This window comes from Gorilla gorilla, chromosome 8 (genome assembly GCF_029281585.2).
Source record: "Gorilla gorilla gorilla isolate KB3781 chromosome 8, NHGRI_mGorGor1-v2.1_pri, whole genome shotgun sequence".
Classification (NCBI taxonomy): domain Eukaryota; kingdom Metazoa; phylum Chordata; class Mammalia; order Primates; family Hominidae; genus Gorilla; species Gorilla gorilla.
The window spans coordinates 139,242,431-139,263,680 of NC_073232.2; the positions used below are offsets into that span (position 1 = coordinate 139,242,431).

General features: G+C 44.4%; 1 protein-coding gene across 2 annotated transcripts in view; it reads left to right on the forward strand.

The window, feature by feature from the left end:
• Positions 1–21,250, forward strand: part of DOCK1 (dedicator of cytokinesis 1) — a 565,813-nt gene that overhangs the window by 56,283 nt on the left and 488,280 nt on the right. For both annotated transcript variants that reach the window (XM_019035115.4, XM_019035114.4), the window contains exons 2-3: positions 12,925–13,008; positions 20,187–20,227. In XM_019035115.4, coding sequence (XP_018890660.2) covers positions 12,925–13,008; positions 20,187–20,227 — 125 coding nt within the window. The remainder of the gene's footprint in view (positions 1–12,924; positions 13,009–20,186; positions 20,228–21,250) is intronic.

Consider the following 21,250-nt stretch of genomic DNA (forward strand, 5'->3'; position numbering starts at 1 on the left):
AGCCACTGTGCCTGACTGCAGCCTTATTTATAATAACTCAAACCTGGAAACAAATAACTCAAATGTCCATCAACAGGAGAATGGATAGACACATTGTGATGTGTTGATATGATGGAATACTATTCAACAATAGAAAATAACAAACCACTGATACAACACCATTCATGTGGCTCAAAATGTTGAGCAGAAGAAGTCAGACATGAAGGAGCACATAGGATTCCATGTATTTGAAGTGTAAGCATTGACTGTTATTTATGACTTATCTATGGTAATAAAAATTAGAAAATGGTGTTTTGGGAGAAAAATCTCCTAGAGAGGGGCCTGAGGGTACTTTCTGGATCTCTTCCTATCTTGGGTGTACATGGTGTATAGAATTATTCAAAAGTCACTGAGCTGATCACCTAAGACCGTGTGTTTTATTATACCACTAACATACATGTGAGTGTATACATGTAGATGGATGTGAGCATATTTATGTATGTATATATGCCCATTTATTACATGGCTCATGGTGTTGAACTTTTTTCTGTAGTTAGAGATATTGGATGTCATGGTCCACGGTCTTTGTGTAATACGCAGGAATGTTGCTGCTTTGGCTCCGTAATTTTAAACTCACAGGGTTTGTTGGGGCTTCAGAAGCCAGCCATACAGAGGGTAGGTTGACAGGGAAGTGACAGCTCATGGAGACCAGAGCAGGGACTCTGTTTTGGCATTTTGGCACAGTGGGTATTCCCACATCTGTGCAGAAGGTGATCGAGAGGCGATGATGTCTTGATTTACAGGACCGGAGGCTGGGTATTCTGGAGCCATTGGTGGGGTCAGGGCTCTGTTAGATAAAGCAGGTAGGTTTTCTCTAGAAGGCTGAGTCCTTTGGGCACCTGGGTATTAGTATACTAGAATATGTGCCACAGGGCTCTATGACACCTCCCTGATTCTAGTGGGTTGGGGACCTATGAGGAATCTTCTTCATTCCGAGGGAGGTGCTGCTTAGTTCTTGCTGTTTCCCTCCGCTCAGATGTGTTCAGGGGAGGGTCACTGCTGAGTGTTTCTGTGTCAAAAAGAGTCAAACTCTGTGAAATATTTGAAGAGATTTATTCTGAGCCAAATATGAGTGACCATGGCCCGTGACACAGCCCTCAGGAGGTCCTGAGAACATGTGCCCCAGGTGGTCGGGGTGCAGCTTGATTTTATACATTTTAGAGAGGCATGAGCCATCAATCAAATACATGAAGAAATACATTGGTTTGGTCCAGAAAGGCGGGACATCTCAAAGCAGGGGCTTCCAGGCTGTAGGTGAATTTAAACATTTTCTGGTTGACAATTAGTTGAGTTTGTCTAAAGAACTGGGATAGATAGAAAGGGAAAGTTCAAGTTAAGATAAAGATTGTGGAGACCAAAGTTCTTTTGAAGTCTTACAGTGGGTGCCCTTAGAGACAATAGGTGACAAATGTTTCCTATTCAGATCTTAATCTTTTTAGGATCTGGAAGAAAAAGATCTAGCTATGTTAATAGAGATTCTTTACAGATACAAGTTTCCCCCCACAAAACAGCTTTGCAGGGACATTTTAAAATATGGCAAAGAAACATGTTTTGGGGTAAAATATTTTGATTTTCTTCTTTGTCTCATAATGTGATGCCAGAGTCAGGTTGGAAAGTAAATCACGATATATAGGGTTATATAAAACCCATCTGATGAGAATTTATGATTTGTAGGGCATGACTTCCCAGACCCCTTAGACACGAATTTGTACTAGATAAAAAAAAATCAGAGTTTAGCCCACACATGGAAGGGGAGACCCTCTGACGTGCCAGGCTGCATCTTCCCCAGGTGGGCCCTGGATCAGAGCCAGCGTGACCTCCTCAGTCTTTGCTGCTGCTTACAGCTCCTTGAGGGTGTGTACAGCTGCCCTGCGGAGGATCGTTAGCACCATTTGTTCAAGTGAAATAGAGTGTGCTTTGTTTCTGGACATAGGGGTTGGATCTCCAGGACATGCCTACCTGGTTAGACTGTTGGAAGTTGTCTCTGCTAGTCAAGATCCTGGTCTGCTCTTTAGTTTCTTTCTTTTTTCTTTTGAGTCAGAGTTTTGCTCTTGTTGCCCAGGCTGGAGTGCAATGGTGCAATCTCGGCTCACTGCAACCCCCGCCTCCCGAGTTTCTCCTGCCTCAGCTTCCAGAATAGCTGGGATTACAGGCATGCGCCACCATGCCTGGCTAATTTAGTATTTGTAGTAGAGATGGGATTTCACCATGTTGGTCAGGCTGGTCTCGAACTCCTGACCTCAGGTGATCCGCCCGCTTGGGGCTTACAGGCACGAGCCACCGCATTTATTTGCTTGAAGTAAGTGCAAGCAAAGCCGCAGTGGTTTCCAGTGGGTTTAACATTCAGGTAATAGTTTTACTGCCTTGACTTCCTCTATTTATTAAGTGATTCACTCAGTGAGCATTTGTGGCACTCCAGGTGCCAGGCACTGTTAGGCATGGATGCTGAGATGGAGAAGATGCTGGTGTGAGGTACAGAGAGGTCAAGGGGTCACCAGCCATGTGGTATTGTAGTGGGGGCATGGAACAGGAGGCTAGAGGAGGGGTCCTCAGTGGTGGCTGCACTTGAGAAGCCTTTATTGGGCACCTGCTATGTGACAGGCACGGACAACAGTGAGCAGTCGCCTGGCGGTATATTGTCGGGATGTGCAAGGCTGCTGTTGAGCGCTCACATGAGGCCTCTGACTGTCGTGGGGCAGTGGCAGGGAAGGGTTTCATTCAGAGGTGATGGGGACCTGTAGAGCCAAGCTGGGGAGAGGCAGGGCTGTGGACCAAGGCCTGAAGTTGGAGGGCACATGGGGACTCTGGTTTGGTTTGGCAAGAACTCATCTGTTTATATTTGCATAATGACAAAGCCTCCTCTGGGATGATTGGATGATTGCTGGCTTTATTTGTGAATTATAAACAGACCTACCCTCAAATACACACACACACACACACACACACACACACATACGTATATATGTGTATATATACACACACACACGTATAGATATATACGTGTATATGTCTATACGTATAGATATATACATGTATATGTCTATACGTATAGACATATACATGTAGATATGAACCCAATAGAAAAAAAAAAGAAATAAGATAGTTGCTGCTAGTTGTGGATAAGGCATACAGAGATATTTTATTCTGAAGAAAGATATTAAAATGTCTTTTACTGTGTCTATCAGTTCAATTAGAATGTGAGGAAAGGCTCTTTTGTATATTTCTTTTCACATTCTTATCTTCACCATCCCACCCACCTGTTTCCAACCAAAAGCCAAAAAGAAATATTGAATAACAAATGATGGTTCCTCTGTCTCACCAGGCCCAGTGAGCTCTGTTTCCTTAATTATGTAGATGACTCCTTGATTCTATTACCCAAACATTGCATGAAATACGGCCTCAGGGGATTTTACTGGCAGAGCCACAATCTTTCTGTTCCTAAGAAAGATATGAACCCAAAAGGAGTGACTTGGTGACTTTGAAAGTGGTGTCCTTTTTAGAAATGTGGGGTGGAGCCAGGCGCGGTGGCTCACACCTGTAATCCCAGCACTTTGGGAGGCTGAGGCGGGCGGATCACTTGAGGTCAGGAGTTCGAGACCAGCCTGGCCAACATAGAGAAACGCTGCCTCTACTAAAAATACAACTCTATCTTCCCCAGTGAAACTCAGCACCCATTAAACACTAACCACTCCTCCTTCGTCCTCCCAGCCCCTGGCAACCACCTTTCTTACTTGTCTCTGAGTTTGACAACTCGAGGAAGAGGAACCTCATGTAGGTGGAATCGTACCGTACTTGTCTGTGACTGGCTTATTTCATGCAGCATAATATCTTCAGTGTCTTCAAGGTTCACCCGTGTTGTAATGTGTCAACATGTCCTTTCTTTTAAGGCCGATTGATATTCCACTGTATGTATGTGTAACATGTTGTTGAGTAATTTACCTGTTGATGGAAACTTGGGTTAGTTCCACTTTTTGGCTGTTGTGAATAATGCTGCTGTGAACATGGATGTGCAAATGTCTATTCCAGACCTTGCTTCTGGTTCTCTTGGGTAGGTATCCAGAAGTGGAATTGCTGGATCTCATGGTAATTTGCTGCTTTCCACAGCGGCTGCACCATTTTGGAGCCCACCAGTAACTTGCAGAGTTCCATTTCTTCATGTCCTTACCAAGGTTGTTATTTTCTGTTTTGGTTTTTTGCTTTTTTTAATTTTTTGAGACAGGGTCTCACTCTGTCACCCAGGCTGGGGTGCAGTGGTGTGCTCTCGGCTCACTGCAACCTCCGCCTCCCGGATTCAATCGATTCCCCTGCCTCAGTCTCCCAAGTAGCTGGGACTACAGGCCTGTACCACCATGCCCGACTCTTTTTTTTTTTTTGAGATGGAGTTTCGCTCTTGTTGCCCAGGCTGGAGTGTAGTGGCACAATCTTGGCTCACTGCAACCTCCGCCTCCCCGGTTCAAACAATTCTCCTGCTTCAGCCTCCCAAGTAGCTGGGACTCCAGGTGCGTGCCGCCATGCCCGACTAATTTTGCATTTTTAGTAGGGATGGGGTTTCTCCATGTTGGTCAGGCTGATCTCTAACTCCTGACCTCAGGTGATCCACCCACCTTGGCCTCCCAAAGTGCTGGGATTACAGGTATGAACCACCGCACCCGGCCAGTTTTGGCATTTTTTTTAGTAGAGTTGGGATTTCACCATGTTGGCCAGGCTGGTCTCTAACTCCTGACCTCAAGTGATCCACCTGCCTCAGCCTCCCAAAGTGCTGAGATTACAGGCATGAGCCATGGCGCCCAGCCCCCAGGACTTCTTTATATATTCTGGATACCGTTCCCTTAACAGATCGGGGATTTGTAAATACTTTCTCCCCTTCTGTGGGTTGCCTTTTCTCTCTGTTAATAATATTCTTTGATGCACAAGAGTTTTTAATTTTGACGAAGTCCAACTTAGCTATCTTTTCTTTTATTGCCTGTACTTTTGATATAATATCCAGTAAATCATTGCCAAATCCAGTGTCATGAAGTTGTTCCTCTGTGTTTTCTTCTAAGAATTTTATAGTTTTAGCTCTTATGTTTAGGTCTTTCATCCATTTTGAGTTAATTTTTGTGAATGATACAATAATCCAACTTTATTTTTTTGCAAGTGGATATCCAGTTTTCCCAGCACCGTTTGTGGAAAAAGACTGTCCTCTCCCCGTTGAATAGTCTTGGCATCCTTGTTGAAATCATTTGACTTTCTATGTGAGGGTTTACTTTTGAGTTCTCTGTTCTATCCCATTTGTCTGTATGTTTGTCTTTATGACAGTACTGCACTGTTTTGATTACTGTAGCTTTGTAGTAGGTGTTGAAATCAGGCCTCCAGTTTTGTTTTTGTTTTTCAAGATTGTTTTGGCTAATCTGGGACCTTTGAGATGGGTTTTTCTATTTCTGTGGAAAGTGTCATTGGGATTTTGATAGGAGTTACACTGAATCTGTAGGTCGTTTTGGATCAGCATTGACATCTTAACAATATTAAGTCTTCCACTCCATGAACACAAATATTTTTCAATTTGTTCATGTCTTTTATTTCTCTCAGCAACATTTCGTTAGTTTTAGTTTACAAGTCTGTACCTCCTTAAGATTATTCCCAAGTATGTTATTGCTTTTATTCAGTTCATCTTTAAAAAAATATTAGAGACAATACTTTTAATAACACCATTATAACCAGGCTCTAAGAAACTTCCTTCCCTCTCTTCCCTCCCTTCACTTCCCTCCTTTCCCTTCCCTCCTCTCCCTCTCCTTCCCTTCCTCCCTTCCCTTCCCTTCCTTCCTTCCTTCCTTCCTTCCTTCCTTCCTTCCTTCCTTCTTTCCTTCCTTCCTCCCTCCCTCCCTTCCTTCCTTCCTTCCAAGGCCTGCTGTGTTTTTAGATGATTGCGAAAAATAAGATGCAGATTTTGTCCTTGAGAGGCTCACAGTCAAGTGGAAGAGGCACAGGTGATTAAATGGTGGCAGTGTGATACAGTAAGTGCTACCATTCAGGCTCATCTCTCTAGGAGGCTCTAATCCAGCCTAAGGCATTTGCCCCCAGACAAAAGCAGTGGAAGGATTTTACTACAGGTCGTAGAAGCTTGGTGATGGCGTGGCTGCCAGTTTGATTTTGAAGATAGAGTTTAGGAAACCCAGCCTCCAGCTCCAAGTGCGTGCCATCTGAAGCTGCCTGATGCATTTATCCTTTTATTTGTGGCTACTGGGATCACATTCTCGCTAGTAGTACAGTGGGTAATGTTGGGTACTGAGCCGTTTGCAACAATACAGTTGACTTGTTCTCCATCTTCACCAAGTTGCTATAAATGGCTGGTCTCTGCCCCAGGGTCAAGTTGAAAGGGTGTATATAATGTTCTGTTTCTCTGTACATGGTGTTTCCTGAATGGCTCAGTGAAAGGTTGTTCCTTGGAGACCTAGCTTAGGCTGATTTCCTCTCTGGGGTTACATCTGGCTTATCTCCTCTCTCCAAGCCCAGCTCAGTGTGGACCAGCGCAAGGGCCTATGGAGGCTTAGGAAATGCAAGGTACCTGCATGGACCAGGCAAACGTGTAGGGTGTGTGAAGTTCGAGACCAGGCGGATGGCCCTAGGGTGAAACCCTGTAGGAGCACAGACAGGGAGGGCCCTGGCATCGGGCCGTGTGAGGACGTGGCCTGTGTTTTCCCCAGCCCTGAGAAGATGCATACCATTGAAAAGCTTTTCCAACTGAAGGCAAGAGAAAGGAAATGAGAACACAGAGCAATTAATTTTCACAAATTGACTTTAAAAGAATTAATTAACGTTTAAGTTGCTACTTGAAGTCTTGAAATCATGTTTCAGTGGTTTGTGAGACAGAGGGTGACTGAGCCGAGTTGATTTCAAGGAGTAATGTATGGCCACCCCCGGCCTTTGATGCTTTGGGGAGGCTATGGACCTGAGCACTGATGGCAGGTGGGCTATCTCCTTAGATCAAAAAGACCCACAGCAGAGCTGGCAAAGCTAATATTGTGTTTCTCTTTCTTATTGATTAAGTCTCAGCCTCTGGATCTTTTTGCAGAGGGCAAGAGCATTTTGAAGACGAACAAATGCTACAGCTTTTGCTTTTCCTCTTTCAGACTGCACGAGGAAGAGTACTTTGGGATCTGGTTAAATTCAGTGCATTTTTATTGAGTGCCTGCAAGGTATGGTTTTAGCTACTGTGGGAAATCCAATGATTAATAAATATTTACCTCCCTCAAGGAGTTTGTGTCTGATGGGAGAGACAGACATACAGATGAGCAACTCTACGAGGTTGTGGGGTGGCACAGAGTACAGGGAGTTCAGAAGGAAGCCATTCATTTAGGTCTGCGTGTAACTTCTTGGTAGGGGGAGAAATAATTCTGTTAGGGCCTGGAAAAGGCTGTGGAATTAAAGGCAGGGGTTGTAGACAAGTGGGGCAGTCGGAGGCAGAGGGAGGAAGGATTTTCAGCTGCAGAGGAGCCTGTGGCAGGCCTGGCAGGGCAGGTGGAGCCGAGGAGGGTGAGGGGGCTGAGATGAGATGGAAAGATGGGTTGTGTGCTGGAGAAATGAGCCATCATTCAGAATGCTCGGCGAAATGGTCCCAGACTTTGGAGTGAGAGTTCAGGAAGGTAACTGGTGGTGGAGAGAAGGGAAGACAGTCTGTACATCTCACCGAGGGGTGATGAAGTCTTGGGCCTGGCAGTGTGGAGTGGTGAGATAGCCTGGGAGGGAAGTCCCAGGATCCCAGGGCTGCCATCAGCTCACTGTGTACCTTGAGCCAGTCACAACGCCCCTGTAGACCTCTGTTTTCATCTGTGAAGTGGGTTGATGGGCTTAGTGTGTTTTTTCTCAAGTGAGAGTAGTCAAGTTGGTTTTTTTGCTTTTCCCTGAATGGGTGTTACATTTCATTAAATGTTTTCTCTGCATCAGTTGAGATGATATAATAATTGTATGTATTTATGGGGTACACCTTCATGTGTTACTTATGAAGTATGGTGATCAGATTAGGGTAATTAGCATGTCTCTCATCTCAAACATTTATCATTTCAGTGTCTTCCTTCCAGCCATTTGAAACTGTATGGTATATTATGGTTAACTATAGTCATCCTAAGGAGCTATGATCACTAGAACTTAATTCTCCTATCTAGCTGTAATTTCGTATCCTTTAGCAAATTTCTCCTGTCCCCACTTCCCCCTACTCTTCTTAGGCTCTAGTATCCTCTGTTCCCCTTTTTACTTCTATAAGCTCAGTTTTTTTTAGCTTCCACCTATGAGTGAGAACATGTGGTGTTTAACTTTCTGTTCCTATCATATTTCACTTAATGTCCTCCAATTCCATCCATGTTGTTGGGAATGACAAGATTCTATTTTTTTTAATGGCTGAATTGTATTCCATTATGTATATATATCACATTTTTTTGTATCCCTTCATTTGTTGTTGGACGCCTATGTTGATTTTCTTTATTCATCTGTGTGGGACACCTAGGTTGACTGCGTATCTTGGGTATTATGAATAGTGCTGCAAGAACCTCGGGGTTACAGATGTGTCTCTGATACACAGATTTCCTTTCCTTTGGATAAATGCCCAGTGGTGGGATTGCTGGGTCGTGTGGTGGTTTTATTTGTAGTTTTTTTAAGGAACATTCATATTGTTGTCTATAATGGCATATTCCCACCGAGTGTCTAACAGTTCCCTTATCTCTGCACCTCACTGGCATATGTTATTTTTTTGTCTTCTTGATACTAACTATTCTAACTGGGGTGAGATAATACCTCATTGTGGTTTGCTTTGCATTTTCCTGGGCAGCTTTTTTATAGACAATCAGGAGACTGAACAGAGGTGATCGCAGTACCTTTTTAGGTCTCTGATAAGGCACAGCTGCATGAGGCATGAGTGCAGGCTGTTAATTTTTTATTTTAGGGAAAAGATCCACTCACTGTGGGCTGCTGCACAGTCTCCTAGAAAAAGAAAAAAACAAAAAACAAAAAACCAAAACATCATCCAAGCAAAGAACTTGGCGCTTGGTTTATCTCTGTCTCTTTTCCCACTTAACATCTCACACAATGTGTCCAGCTTCTACACTGGAGTCTGCTGTCCAGGGTTGAGAAATTCATGTGGACCTGAAGATGCTTATTGGCAGCCAGGCCATTATAAAAGGAAGATGGACTCGACCAGGGAGAATGTAGTAGGCATTCAGCCCACCACCCAGAGGGAGGCTGGTGCCACCCTTGCCAGGATGTGAATGGGACGCCATGAGCCTGTTCTCTATGGAGTTGTTCCCAGACCCTAACAGATCAGAAAATTGAAGAAGCAAAACTGAGCGATCAGCAAAAAGGCCACCATCTTTGTAGTACGTCATACGTCAGGTGACATCATCTTAAATCAGATGCCATTTGTCATCCTCATCCTTCTTAAAGGAGACAAGAAGTCGTTGCCCTCACCCTCTAAGAAGGGGCAACTGTGAAAGGCCAAATAATCAGAATAAAGGATAGCCTCTCACATTACATACTTTTGGATTCATTAAAAAAAATTCCCTACATGGTTCTTGTTTTTCTCATGTCACTCAAGAATTGGGAACCACAGCCCTGGACTTGTCTGGGTTTAGGTGCCTGTGGTGGAGACCCCAGTTCCAGAGTCAATCAGTGAACCACAAAGTACCACTTTCAAATTGCTTTTCACACACCTCCTTGTACTAATTTCCTATTGCTGCTGTGACGAATTGCCACAAACTCAGGGGCTAAAACACGAGATTCAGTGTCCTAAAGTGTAGGTGTCAGTGGCCCATGCTCCCACGGGGCTGTGGGGGAGTCTGCGCTTCCTCACCCCTTCCAGCTTCCAGAGGCCACTGTGTTCCTCGGCTTGTTTTGCCTCTTTCTTGCATCTCTTTGACCTCCTCTCCTTCTCTCTGACTCTGACCCTCCCGTCTTCCTCTTATAAGGACCTTTGTGATTACATTGGGCCCACCTGGATTGATCCAGGATTAACCCTCATCTCAAGATCCTAATTTTTTCTTTTTGTTTTTGAGACGGAGTCTGGCTCTGTTGCCCAGGCTGGAGTGCAATGGTGCGATCACAGCTCACTGCAACCTCTGCCTCCCGGGTTCAAGCGATTCTCTTGCCTCAGCCTCCCGAGTAGCTGGGATTACAGGTGCGCACCACCACGCCTGGCTATTTTTCTTGTAATATTAGTAGAGACGGGGTTTTGCCTTGATAGCTAGGCTGGTCTCAAACTCCTGGCCTCAAGTGATCTGCCTGCTTCAGCCTCCCAAAAGTAATCCCCCCAAAGTGTTGAGATTACAGGCATGAGCTGCCACACCTGGCCAAGATCCTGAATTTCATCACCCTCGCAGTGCCCCTGTGGCCGTGAAAGCTTTTGGAGTCGTCTTTGGAGGGCTGTTACTCTATCTGCATCCTTCTGCTCCTCTCTCCTACTCCCTTGTGAAATACCCTTGCAAGGCTGTCTTTTAATTTGTCTTCATATGTGGGGTTATTTAATCATTAGTCCTAAAATGAACAAAGGGCTAGGGGCTGGGCATCTGGGGTTGTGATTTTGACTGGGTTGCATGATTTGGGGCCATGTGCATAACCCCTAAGGCTCTTTTTTTTCTTACCTACAAAATCATGGGTTGTCTGGCTCATTTCACAGTTAAATTTGAAGTTTCCATATCCATGTATGAGATTTTAATCACTGCTTTCCACTGTCTGCTTTAGGGATTGGAGAGTAGGGTATTTAGAGGTGAAACAGGAAGAAAGGAATTATGTGTATGTGCTTTACAAATTCACATGTGCTTGAATGTATTTACCCTTGATGTGCTCATTTTATTTCATTTTTATGATTTTTGACATGTTTATTTTTTCTCACATCTAGAACAGAATAGGTGTGCTGGCAGGGATGCTGTTAAGAACTGTGATAAATGCATTTATGGTTCCTGAAGGTTTACGAATACAGTCATGCTGAGCTGGGGAAGTCCAGCCTCTGCCCTGGGCTTCCTTCACCTGATGCAGTTATTTCTTGTTAAAGATTCACTGTAAAATGCCAAAAAAACTTTACAACTACTAATAACCATCTTTGTCAGTTGAGGACACTTAAATTTTATGAATTTTGGGGAACATATAGGAAGATACCTGAGGAAATAGAATTTTCAATATCATAGGTCTAGCTTTTGATATTACAGAATTTTTGTGCACATGTGGCAATGTGCTTGCTTTGGCTTTCTAAAAAGAATTCAGGTAGCGGTAGACATCTTGATAGCAGTAAAAAAATACAACCAAAAGGAAGGCCTTCACCATTACCTGAGTGTTCACCATGGACCCCATTGTGCCAGATCCAACAGGGGCATCATTTTCTCTAAGACACAACACACACACACAATTCTACGAGGTCAGTATCCGGTCCTTATTTTGGCCATTGAAAACCTGAAGATAGAGCAGGTCGTTTGCCAGAGGGCAGGCACCCAGGGGCTCGGGGAGAGGTGCTGCCCTACCCACTTAAGCTGTCTGTGGAGACCATGAACATGAACACCAGGAGGCTGCGTGCACCTGAAATTCTGGACTTTACAGCCTGAGGTGCAGCTCAGGCAGCTCAGGTTTATGGAGGCCATTCCTTGTACAGCTAAGCACCTTCCTGTCCTTGGAGGTGTGGGCAGGAAATGTTGAAAGGTGGGTGGCTCTGCCCTCCGGTGGCTTTTCTTTAGTTGGGGATGTCTTAATACACACATCTGAAATAAGACTGGCTCATGCAGAACAAGAGATGGGAAGCTTTGCGTGGTGCCAGGGCTGTTTGGAGGAGCGGAGTTAAAAGATCAAACACAGACTTGGGTCTGGCTTTCGTGATGAGGTGCACCCAGTGGGAAGGCCCAGCTGGCGAGGGAGAAGTTGGTACCCAAAGATGTGGGCTGGACTGGCTTCTTTCCTTCAGTAGAAGCAAGGGCCCAGGGAAGGGAGTGTGTGGTGGGAAGGTACGGTGGCCCGTGCTTGCCAGAGGAGTTTGCACGTGACATGGTTTAATTTTAGAGAATTTTAGAGGTGTGCCACAATGCAGGTGCTTTTTGTGCATAGCCTCGCCTGGCTGGGCTGTGCAGGATGGATGGATGAGAGCTTTGATCCGGGATTTTGAAGATGAGTTTTATATTGAATGCTATATCCTTTTAGGTAGAGGCTGTTGGGTAGGAGGAACATTAATATATATTTTTTTAAATTGAGAGTGGGCTAGTTGAATACTTTTTGGGCCTTAAACACTCTGTAGCATCCTTTTTACACCTGTGACTGCTGCCTTTATTCCATAATGCATGAGCAAAAGTGTGGTTGGAATTTAATGGTATGACTTTTTAGGGGCTTATGTAGGAGCAATATGATCCTTTTGCAAAATAGGAACAGCTTTATGTCAGGATAAACAAGGGATTTCAGACATTTCTTGCTTATCATTGTCAGTTTTAAGGATTTCTTCTAACACAGGACGTATTTTTGTCTACTGTGATTGTAAAATCTATTGTCTTAATATCAACATTGCTATATGATAATTTTTTTATTAATTTGGTTTCCAAAGAATATTCACTCCATGTGCAATTGATTCATAGGCAAATAAAAATCTATTAGTGGAAATAAAAGATAGTATTGAAGTGTCAATCAAAATGCTGTTAACAATGTCTTCTTATGTCACTTATGGTCATCTGGTGTCGTGGGTAGTTATGAATTTCTCCTCCTTAAACTATTGACCCTTTATATTTGTCTGAAAGAAAAGGTCACTTCTGTGGGTATCAGAGAGGATGATGCAGGCAGCGACTGAATGTATTTCAATATTAAAAACAATAACATTAAAACAAGCCAACACGAGTCAGCATGGTCACTTCTATCTTTACTATTACTAATATATTGCCCCTTTTTTCATCACAGCTTTTTATAACTATGATGCCAGAGGAGCGGATGAACTTTCTTTACAGATCGGAGACACTGTGCACATCTTAGAAACATATGAAGGTGCGTATGCATCTTGGTATCTTTTCTCTTACATGTTTGGGCAGATGGCACACCTTCTCAGTGCCTGCTGGGCAAAGCATTCCTCTGTTACAGACACATAAGACAGTCATGCTTCCTTCTCAGGCTCCCTTTTCTTGCAGATGGATACTGTTTCAGGTAAGGGTAGTAGTGAGGCTGTTGTTTAATACTTTATTAAGGTGAACTTAAAACTGAAATTCCCATTTTTAAACTCATTGGCTCCTTATTTTCAAGCATGTGTAAATCTTTTTTTTTTTTTTCCTTTTGAGACAGAGTCTTGCTCTGTCGCACAGGCTAGAGTGAGGTGGTATAATCTCAGCTCACTGCAACCTCTGCCTCCCAGGTACAAGTGACTCTCATGCTTTAGCCTCCCGAGTAGCTGGGATTACAGGTGCCCGCCACCATGCCTGGCAAATTTTTTTGTATTTTTAGTAGAGGCTGCATTTCACCCCGTTGGTCAGGCTGGTCTCGAACTCCTGACCTCAAATGATCTGCCCACCTCAGCCTCCCAAAGTACTGGGATTACAGGTGTGGTCCACTCTGCCTGGCCAAGTGTGTATAAATCTTGATTGTTAACAGTTGACCACTTGATAAAAAATAGGTTTAAGATAGTTTACTTCGTTGTTTTGAGACAGGGTCTTGCTCCATCGTGCAGGTTGGAGTGCAGTGGCACAATCAGAGCTCACCGCAGGCAGCCTCCCCCTCTTGGGCTCAAGCAGTCTTCCCACCTCAGGCTCCCAAGTAGCTGGGACTACAGGTGCATGCTGCCACACTCAGCTAATTTTTATATTTTTTGTAGAGACAGGATTTCACCATGTTGCCCAGGCTGGTCCTGAACTCCTGAGCTCAAGTGATTTGCCTGCCTCAGCCTCGCAGAATGCTGGAATTACAGGCGTGAGCCACTGTGCCTAGCCTGCTTCATTGTTTTGATGTGTTTGATGTGAACTAAGATTTTTTCTTTTAATGTCCTCACTTAGATTTGTTAGCAGTATGTCTCAGAGGAACCCCAATTTTCATCCTTTCCTTTTTTTTTAAACCTGTAATCCCCATTTTCTTGGGATGAACAGAGATTTATCATAGTTATATGGGATGCCGTCCAATGAAGCAATATTTTTTTTTGTTTTTTTTGAGACGGAGTTTTGCTCTTGTTGCCCAGGCTGGAGTGCAATGGCGCGATTTTGGCCCACCACAGCCTCTGCCTCCCAGGTTCAAGCGATTCTCCTGCCTCAGCCTCCCAAGTAGCTGGGATTACAGGCATGTGTTACTGCACCCACCTAATTTTGTATTTTTAGTAGTGACGGGGTTTCTCCACATTGGTCAGGCTGGTCTCGAACTCCCAACCTCAGATGATTTGCCCGCCTCGGCCTCCCAAAGTGCTAGGATTACAGGCGTGAGCCACCGCGCCCGTCCTGAAGCAATTGTTATAATTATCCAATAAATAAACTATTGGTGACAGTGGTTTTCCAATGTCCTTGGCTTTTCAGACAATTTGTTTTTATATTTTGTGTTTTGCAAATAATTTGAGCAGGCCATATTTCATTTTATGCTGTGGTTATTGTTGCACAGAAGGGAAGAAATGATGGGCTTGATTTTTTAAAGACTGTTCAGATCTGGAGGTTTTGGTGAGATTGTGTTTTCTTATTGTTGTCGGCTTAATTTCCTGCTTGAAAGGGTGGTTCCCATATAGCATATGAATAAAAAGGATAATTTCAGTAGAAAAACTGCTTTTTCACAGAGGTTTTTTAGCAAAACCCTTCCACATGGGAGGTTGAGGGTGAGAGGGGAAATTGAAGACATCCCGTGGTAATCAGCAAATTGAACTTCCAACTTGAAATCCACTTTACAAGGAATGAAGTATGCCCAGCTTCCTGCTTGAGGCAAACTGTGACCAGCTCCTGGTAGACTCCTCTGAGAAACACAGACCTGCTAACAGATCCACGTTCATGGCCCTTATTTCCCCATCTGATGCATGCTGTACCTTCCCTAAAAAAGTCCTGTCTGAAAAAAAAAAATCGACTTTAGTGGCCTCTGCATGGAAGCCAGTGCAGCTCTGCAAAAACCAGCCCCAGTCCTTAAGCGGGTGAGTGGTTGTGATGGGGTCCTCTGGTTGTTTTCCGTGTTTACAGCTGACAGCTGTGTTCCCTTATCTCCTCTCAGTATATACTGCATGTGTCTGAGAGGAGACAGAGAGAAATTAAGTAGAGGTTAAGGATCAAACCGCTCATCTCAGACACTTTTCTGATCTGAAGGGAAATGCTCTTGTATCTTTTTTTACTTGTGCTGTCGGTCAGTTGAAGTTGAAATCCTGGTTAATAAACACTGGGCAATGATGTCATTCCTGAATAGTTAATGATTTCCTGTGGCCCCTGGGCCTGTGGAGACTGCATTTTTGTTCTTTGCTTCATAAGAGGAATGCGTGTGTGGTGGTGGTTTTTGTTTTTGAGATGGAGGCTCGCTCTGTCGCCCGGGCTGGAGTATGGTGGTGCAGTTTCAGCTCACTGCAACCTCTGCCTCCTGGGTTTAAGGGATTCTCCTGCCTCAGCATCCTGAGTAGCTGGGATTGCAGGTGCCCACCACCATGCCCAGCTGAGGAATGTGTTTTTTAAACAGTGGGCTCCTCGGGCATGTCAGTGGTCCTTGTAATACGTGTAACTTCAAAAATATCTGATTGCAGGCATTTGACTTTTTGGCTGACATCATGATAAGAGATCTACAGTGAACATTAATTTTCTGGGCGAGTCATTCTTTCTAGATTCTGATGAAAATATTTCAGTCTTTGTAAAGACTCTTTAGCATAAAATGAATTTCCGTTCCTTGACAACTAACTTTTTGGTTTTAATCTGAATCTAATCAGAGAAATGCATTTGGAGAAGTATTAATAGTTTTGACTTTGGGGAGTGTGGTGACTTTTTGTCATTAAGTAAAAAGAGAATAATGTACTTCCATTTGTTTTCCAATATCTTCCTCTTGTTTTATCTAAATTTCATGGCTTGTATTAGAGTCTGGCATTTTCTTTTTCTTTCCTTGGCTCTCCTTTTCCTCTAAGACGACTTTTTGGTTTAGCAAGTTTAATTTTCTTTTTTTCTATGATCCTTTCCAGGATATTACAGAGCTTGCTCCAGAGGCTATAATTTCTAGATGATAACTCTTTATTTTAGGGTTCAAAGACTAAATTTACCTTCAAGTTGTGGTTAATTTCTCTTTCTCGAGCTCACGAAGGCTTACAGCATAGAATAAAGAAAATGAGCTTTCTAGCTCATGGTGGAAGTGGAAAGAGCTTTGAGAGCTCATTCGTGCAGACCCCTGCCTTTAAACAATGTCCTATCTCCAGATAGGAGAGGTGAGGCCAGGCCCGAGTGTTGATTGAGTGACTCTTGTCTGGTCAAGAGCGTGCCAATCCTGCCGTCGACTCGTTTCCATAGGGTCCCCAGGGCTTCCATAGGGTCCCCAGGGCTTCCATAGCGTCCCCAGGGTGAGATGCTGCACCAGAGGCAAGCTGCAGGCATTGCCCAAAGTTGAGGAAATTGTCCTTTTGATTCAGCCACATTCAAACTTAATTTATTCAACTCTTTAAAAGGGATAGTGATGCATTTTCTTCTAAAATGACTAGACCGCCATTTTCCTGTGCTGGACTGTGTCCTCCCCGAGTTTGGGACCTGTGTCTTGCCTGTATTTACCTGTTCCCTGGGTGGATGTCTCTTTTTCTGGAGCAGGTTGGTTGACTACGTGGAGGCCACTTGTAAGCCGTGCCAGGGAGAAGTTAATTCTGTAACAGCTGTGAATCTTTCTCCTTCCAGCCTCATCCCCTCTTTGCTGTGCCCCAGAGCAGCCAGGTAATCGTTCCGTTCTGTTCTCTCACTCTCTGGTGCAAAACCTCTGCCGGGACATCCTCTCTCCTTCATGCCGAACTCTGTCATGCAGCAGGGTTTGTGGTGTGACCCCTACTTGTCTTAGGGCACTTCCAGTTTCTGAGCTCATGGAGGACAGAGATTGGGTCTAATCTCTTTCTGTATTTGTGGCACCCAGTGTGGTCTCTGGTACATGGTGTGCGGGCTCACTTTGTTGAAGAAATAGTGCATGCCAAAAATCGTGGGGAGGAAAACCATGGTTTTCATTTTGCTTAGGAAGGCCATTAGAAGAGGAATCAACTGCCTATGAACATTATATAGAGACACAAAACTCCTTGCCTTTCATGCCTACTGCTTGGCCCTTCCTCCTCCTGCCTCCCATAGAAAACCTTTCTACTGTGTTTGAAGTGGCCTCTCGTTTGCCTGTGTTCTTGTGCTGTTTGGTGTGCATCTGTTTTTAACAGATGTAAGTGTGTCATTATAGTCTTGTTCTGTTTTGTATTTTCCCTGGTGCTCCATTTAAAATGCACTGTGTTCTCTGTGTCCCTTTAGTCCATGGCTCTAACTGCATCGTGTGCACATTTCATGTTTTACTAACTGCCTGCCTCCCCAGGTATGAGCACTTAGGTTGTCCCCGCTTCCCACCACCCAAGATCAAGCTGCCCTGAGCATCCCATGTCCATCTCACTCTGCAGGGCACACAGATGTCTTTGGGCTGCATTCCCAGGAGGGGGTTGCTGGGTCTCGGGTGTGGAGATGTAGACTTTGGATAAGCAGGGCCTGCTTCTCCCAGGCTGGTTGCCGCAGTGGACACTGCCACCCATGGTGACCAGGGGCTTCCTGCATCCTGCAGTGTTCTGCCTTCTACCACTCTTAACTGTGTACTTTTCATTTCTCTATTATTAAACTGAAGCATCTCTTCATACATGTGGAGGTCTTATGGGTTTCTTCTATACATAGTTTATAAACTTTGCTCATTTTCTTTCTTTTCTTTTTTTTTTTTTTTTCGAGATGGAGTCTTGCTCTATTGCCCAGGCTGGAGTGCAGTGGCATGATCTCAGCTCACTGCAACCTCTGCCTCCCTGGTTCAGGTGATTCTCAGCTTCCCGAGTACCTGGTATTACAGGTGCACACCACCACGCCCAACCAGTTTTTTTTTTTTTTAGTAGAGACGGGGTTTCGCCATGTTGGCCAGGCTAGTCTTGGAACTCCAGACCTCAAGTGATCTGCCCACTTCGGCTGCCCAAAATACCAGGATGACAGGAGTAAGCCACCACTCCTGGCCTCATTTTCTTACTATACTTAGTTGCTGTCTTTTTTGTCTCTGTATTATTTCCTTATATATTCTAAGACGTTAATCTTTGTCAGTTTCAGAAAAGAAAGGACATATTAATGTTGAAAATGCAGGAAGACTATAATAGGATAAAGGACAGTTGTTGAAACTGAGTACACAGCTTTGCATAACTCATTCAACTGACCTTTCTTTTTCGTTTTTGATATATGAGCATTGTATCATAGATGGGCTTTGATGTATGAGCACTGTGTCATAGGTGGGCGCTGATACTGGGCCAGCTTATCAAAACCACTGAACTTGACAATATGGCTATCAGGAGATAATCCTTCAAATGTGTGGCTGAAGTCTAGGCATTTTGTATCTGAGGTTCCCCCAATCAGTCTGTTGAGTCTCCAGTCAAGAGAGTGAAATGAGTTCAGTTCGTCATAACTGGGTCTTAGCAAAACCTTTGCCAGAGTCCTGGCAGTTTCTGTCCTCTTCTTTGGATACGCAGAAAACAGCTGTTTAGTAATCCCTTGGGGATTCTGCTCATCTTAACACCATCACTTTCTGGTTCACAATCATCCTTTTCATCCCTGGTTGTGAAAATTTTCACCTTTTGAGAGAGGTGCAGGCCAGTTGCTGTGACAATGGCCCGTTTTCACATCTGTCTGATCTTTGGTTCTGAGGTTTGCCTTTTTAATAGTGTAAAGAAACCCAGTATTTGGTTATTCTCTGGGAATTTACCCAGCTCACGTTTTCCAAGTGCCCTCTGTCACTCTCTGACAGGGTCCTTTGTTCCTATGGGGCAGAGTGGGGATTTGTCTTGAAGCTTTTTTTTTGAGATAGAGTCTTGCTCTCTCATCCAGGCTGGAGTGCAGTGGCATGATCTTAGCTCACTGCAACCTCTGCCTCTCGGGTTTAAGCAATTCTCCTGCCTCAGCCTCCTGAGTAGCTGCGATCATAGGGGCTCACCACCATGCTTGGCTAATTTTTATATTTTTTATTAGAGACGGGCTTTCACCATGTTGGCCAGGCTGGTCTTGAACTCCTGACCTCAAGTGATCCACCTGCCTTGGCCTCCCAAAATGCCGGGATTATAGGCGTGAGCCACTGTGCCTGGCCTGTTTGAGCTTTTGATTAACTTTCCAGAAACTAGATGGCCTGGAGTGACTTCAGAATGTTTGGGATTAAAAAATCATCCATCTGAACTCACAAATGGTGGGGGTGCTTGGAGGCTGGATACTGACGGTAGACCCCTAGGCCTTTGCAGGGGCAGTTCCTGTCCTCAGCCTGAGAGGGGTGCCAGGGGTGTGGCTGGGTCTGGTCCCTTGTTGAAGGGACTCTTCTGTGTGGCATCCATGGCATGCAGATGGTTCGAGTGTGTCTTTCTTTCTGCTCTCACTATTTTCTTTCTCTCGCCACTTGGAAGGAGCGAGAAGTGGAGCCTGGGCCAAACCCAAAGGGCAGGTGTGTCCTGTGCTTGGCCCTGGAGCTTCCTGTGGGTTGAGGGCTGTATTGTTGCTACAGACGTACTTTGTGAGGTCGTGGCTGCTCCAGGAAAAAGTGCCCTGTCTTGAAGTGGGAGGAAGTTCTCTCTCAATGGGTTTTCTGTTTCGGGGCAGCGAGATGCTGATATGTGCCCTTGGAGAGATCTTGGTCTAAATCAGGCAGAGGGAGAGTGAAGAAAATGCATACACAAGGAGCCTACTCAGGGCCAGTGGTTGAAAGGACAAGTCCTGCTCTTGGAACTGTGCATCTGAACATCAAACTGCTGCTTCCGAACCACATGAGATGACGGAGGTGAAGGTGTGTAGGCCCGTGTGTGAAGGTTGCCAGCTGGGCTCCGGGTGTGCTGTTGAAATGCTCTCTGGGAAACCACGTAGTATATCTCCAAAGCCTTAGGCTCATTGAAAAATGCTGGTGACAAACTGACCTCACTGGTTCTGCCAAACAGTGAGTTCTACACATCATGAATGTATTGTGAGGACCCTAACACGTCTCTTTGTACTAACTGTTTCAACTTTGTGTTTGTTTAGGGTGGTACCGAGGTTACACGTTACGAAAAAAGTCTAAGAAGGTAAGTCCTTCTTCTTAAACACAGTGCATGTCTCTTCATAAATCACACCTTGAGAAGAAATCACTTCCATCTCATTTGCGTCTGAGGGTTTTACTTCTATATCTCTTTCTCTGAATTTAAAAAAATATATGGGTAGGAATGTGAATGAGCTTGGATTGTTTTCTTCTGAACAATATGTGTACATAGAAATTGTAGCTTCATCTCCGTGAGTGAATTGCTGGTTTGTGATATAGTGTTGGCCTGTTGTCTTCTGTTTGTGAATTTTGTGTCCTTTTTAGGCCTGTGTGTGTCAGAGAATGATCCGAGTAAAGCAACTTCAGGAAAAAAATTATTTCTCATAGTTGTCAATCTTATGTTGTCCTTAATAATAGATTAGCAAATTTGCAAAGCTCATGCGTGCTGTTTCCCCCTTGCATATAACTGTTTTTACTCTGCCTAAGTCAAGCTGTGAAAAAAGGAGTTCTGCTCTCCTAGAGCAGTTTGCATGAGTGGTTGTTTGAATTTCTGAAACTAAGACATGTAATTACACCTCGGATCATTGTGGTGGGCACTCCCGTACACAATTCTGTTGTGGCTTTAACATTCTTAGCTTCATAGAACCTAATTATGGCTCTTCTGTTTCATTCTACGATGTTAAGATTTTGAAGTAACCTCTATTCTAAGCTGTGGTTGGGCTGTCCACGTTACCCGATATGTTTTAATATCTAATTATGTTTGACGGATGGTTCATTTTACTTTTGTGTCCTAAATTTGCCTCTCATTATCTCCTTATTGGGCTGGACTCTGGATTGTGGTCCTGAGCCTGTAATAAGTCCTCCAAAGTCTAGCGGCCCAAGTGCCAGGGTCCTTCCACTCTGCCTTCCCCAGAGCCCCTAACCCAGGCTTTGCTGAGCAGAGGTCAGAATGGGTCATCCTCTCGCAACACCAGCACTTGGGAAGGGTCCAGGGTGGTCCCTATGGCAGCCATCCTCTGGCACAGTCATGTCTAATGTGAGAGACAGTGTTAGGAAATCAGTGAGCCAG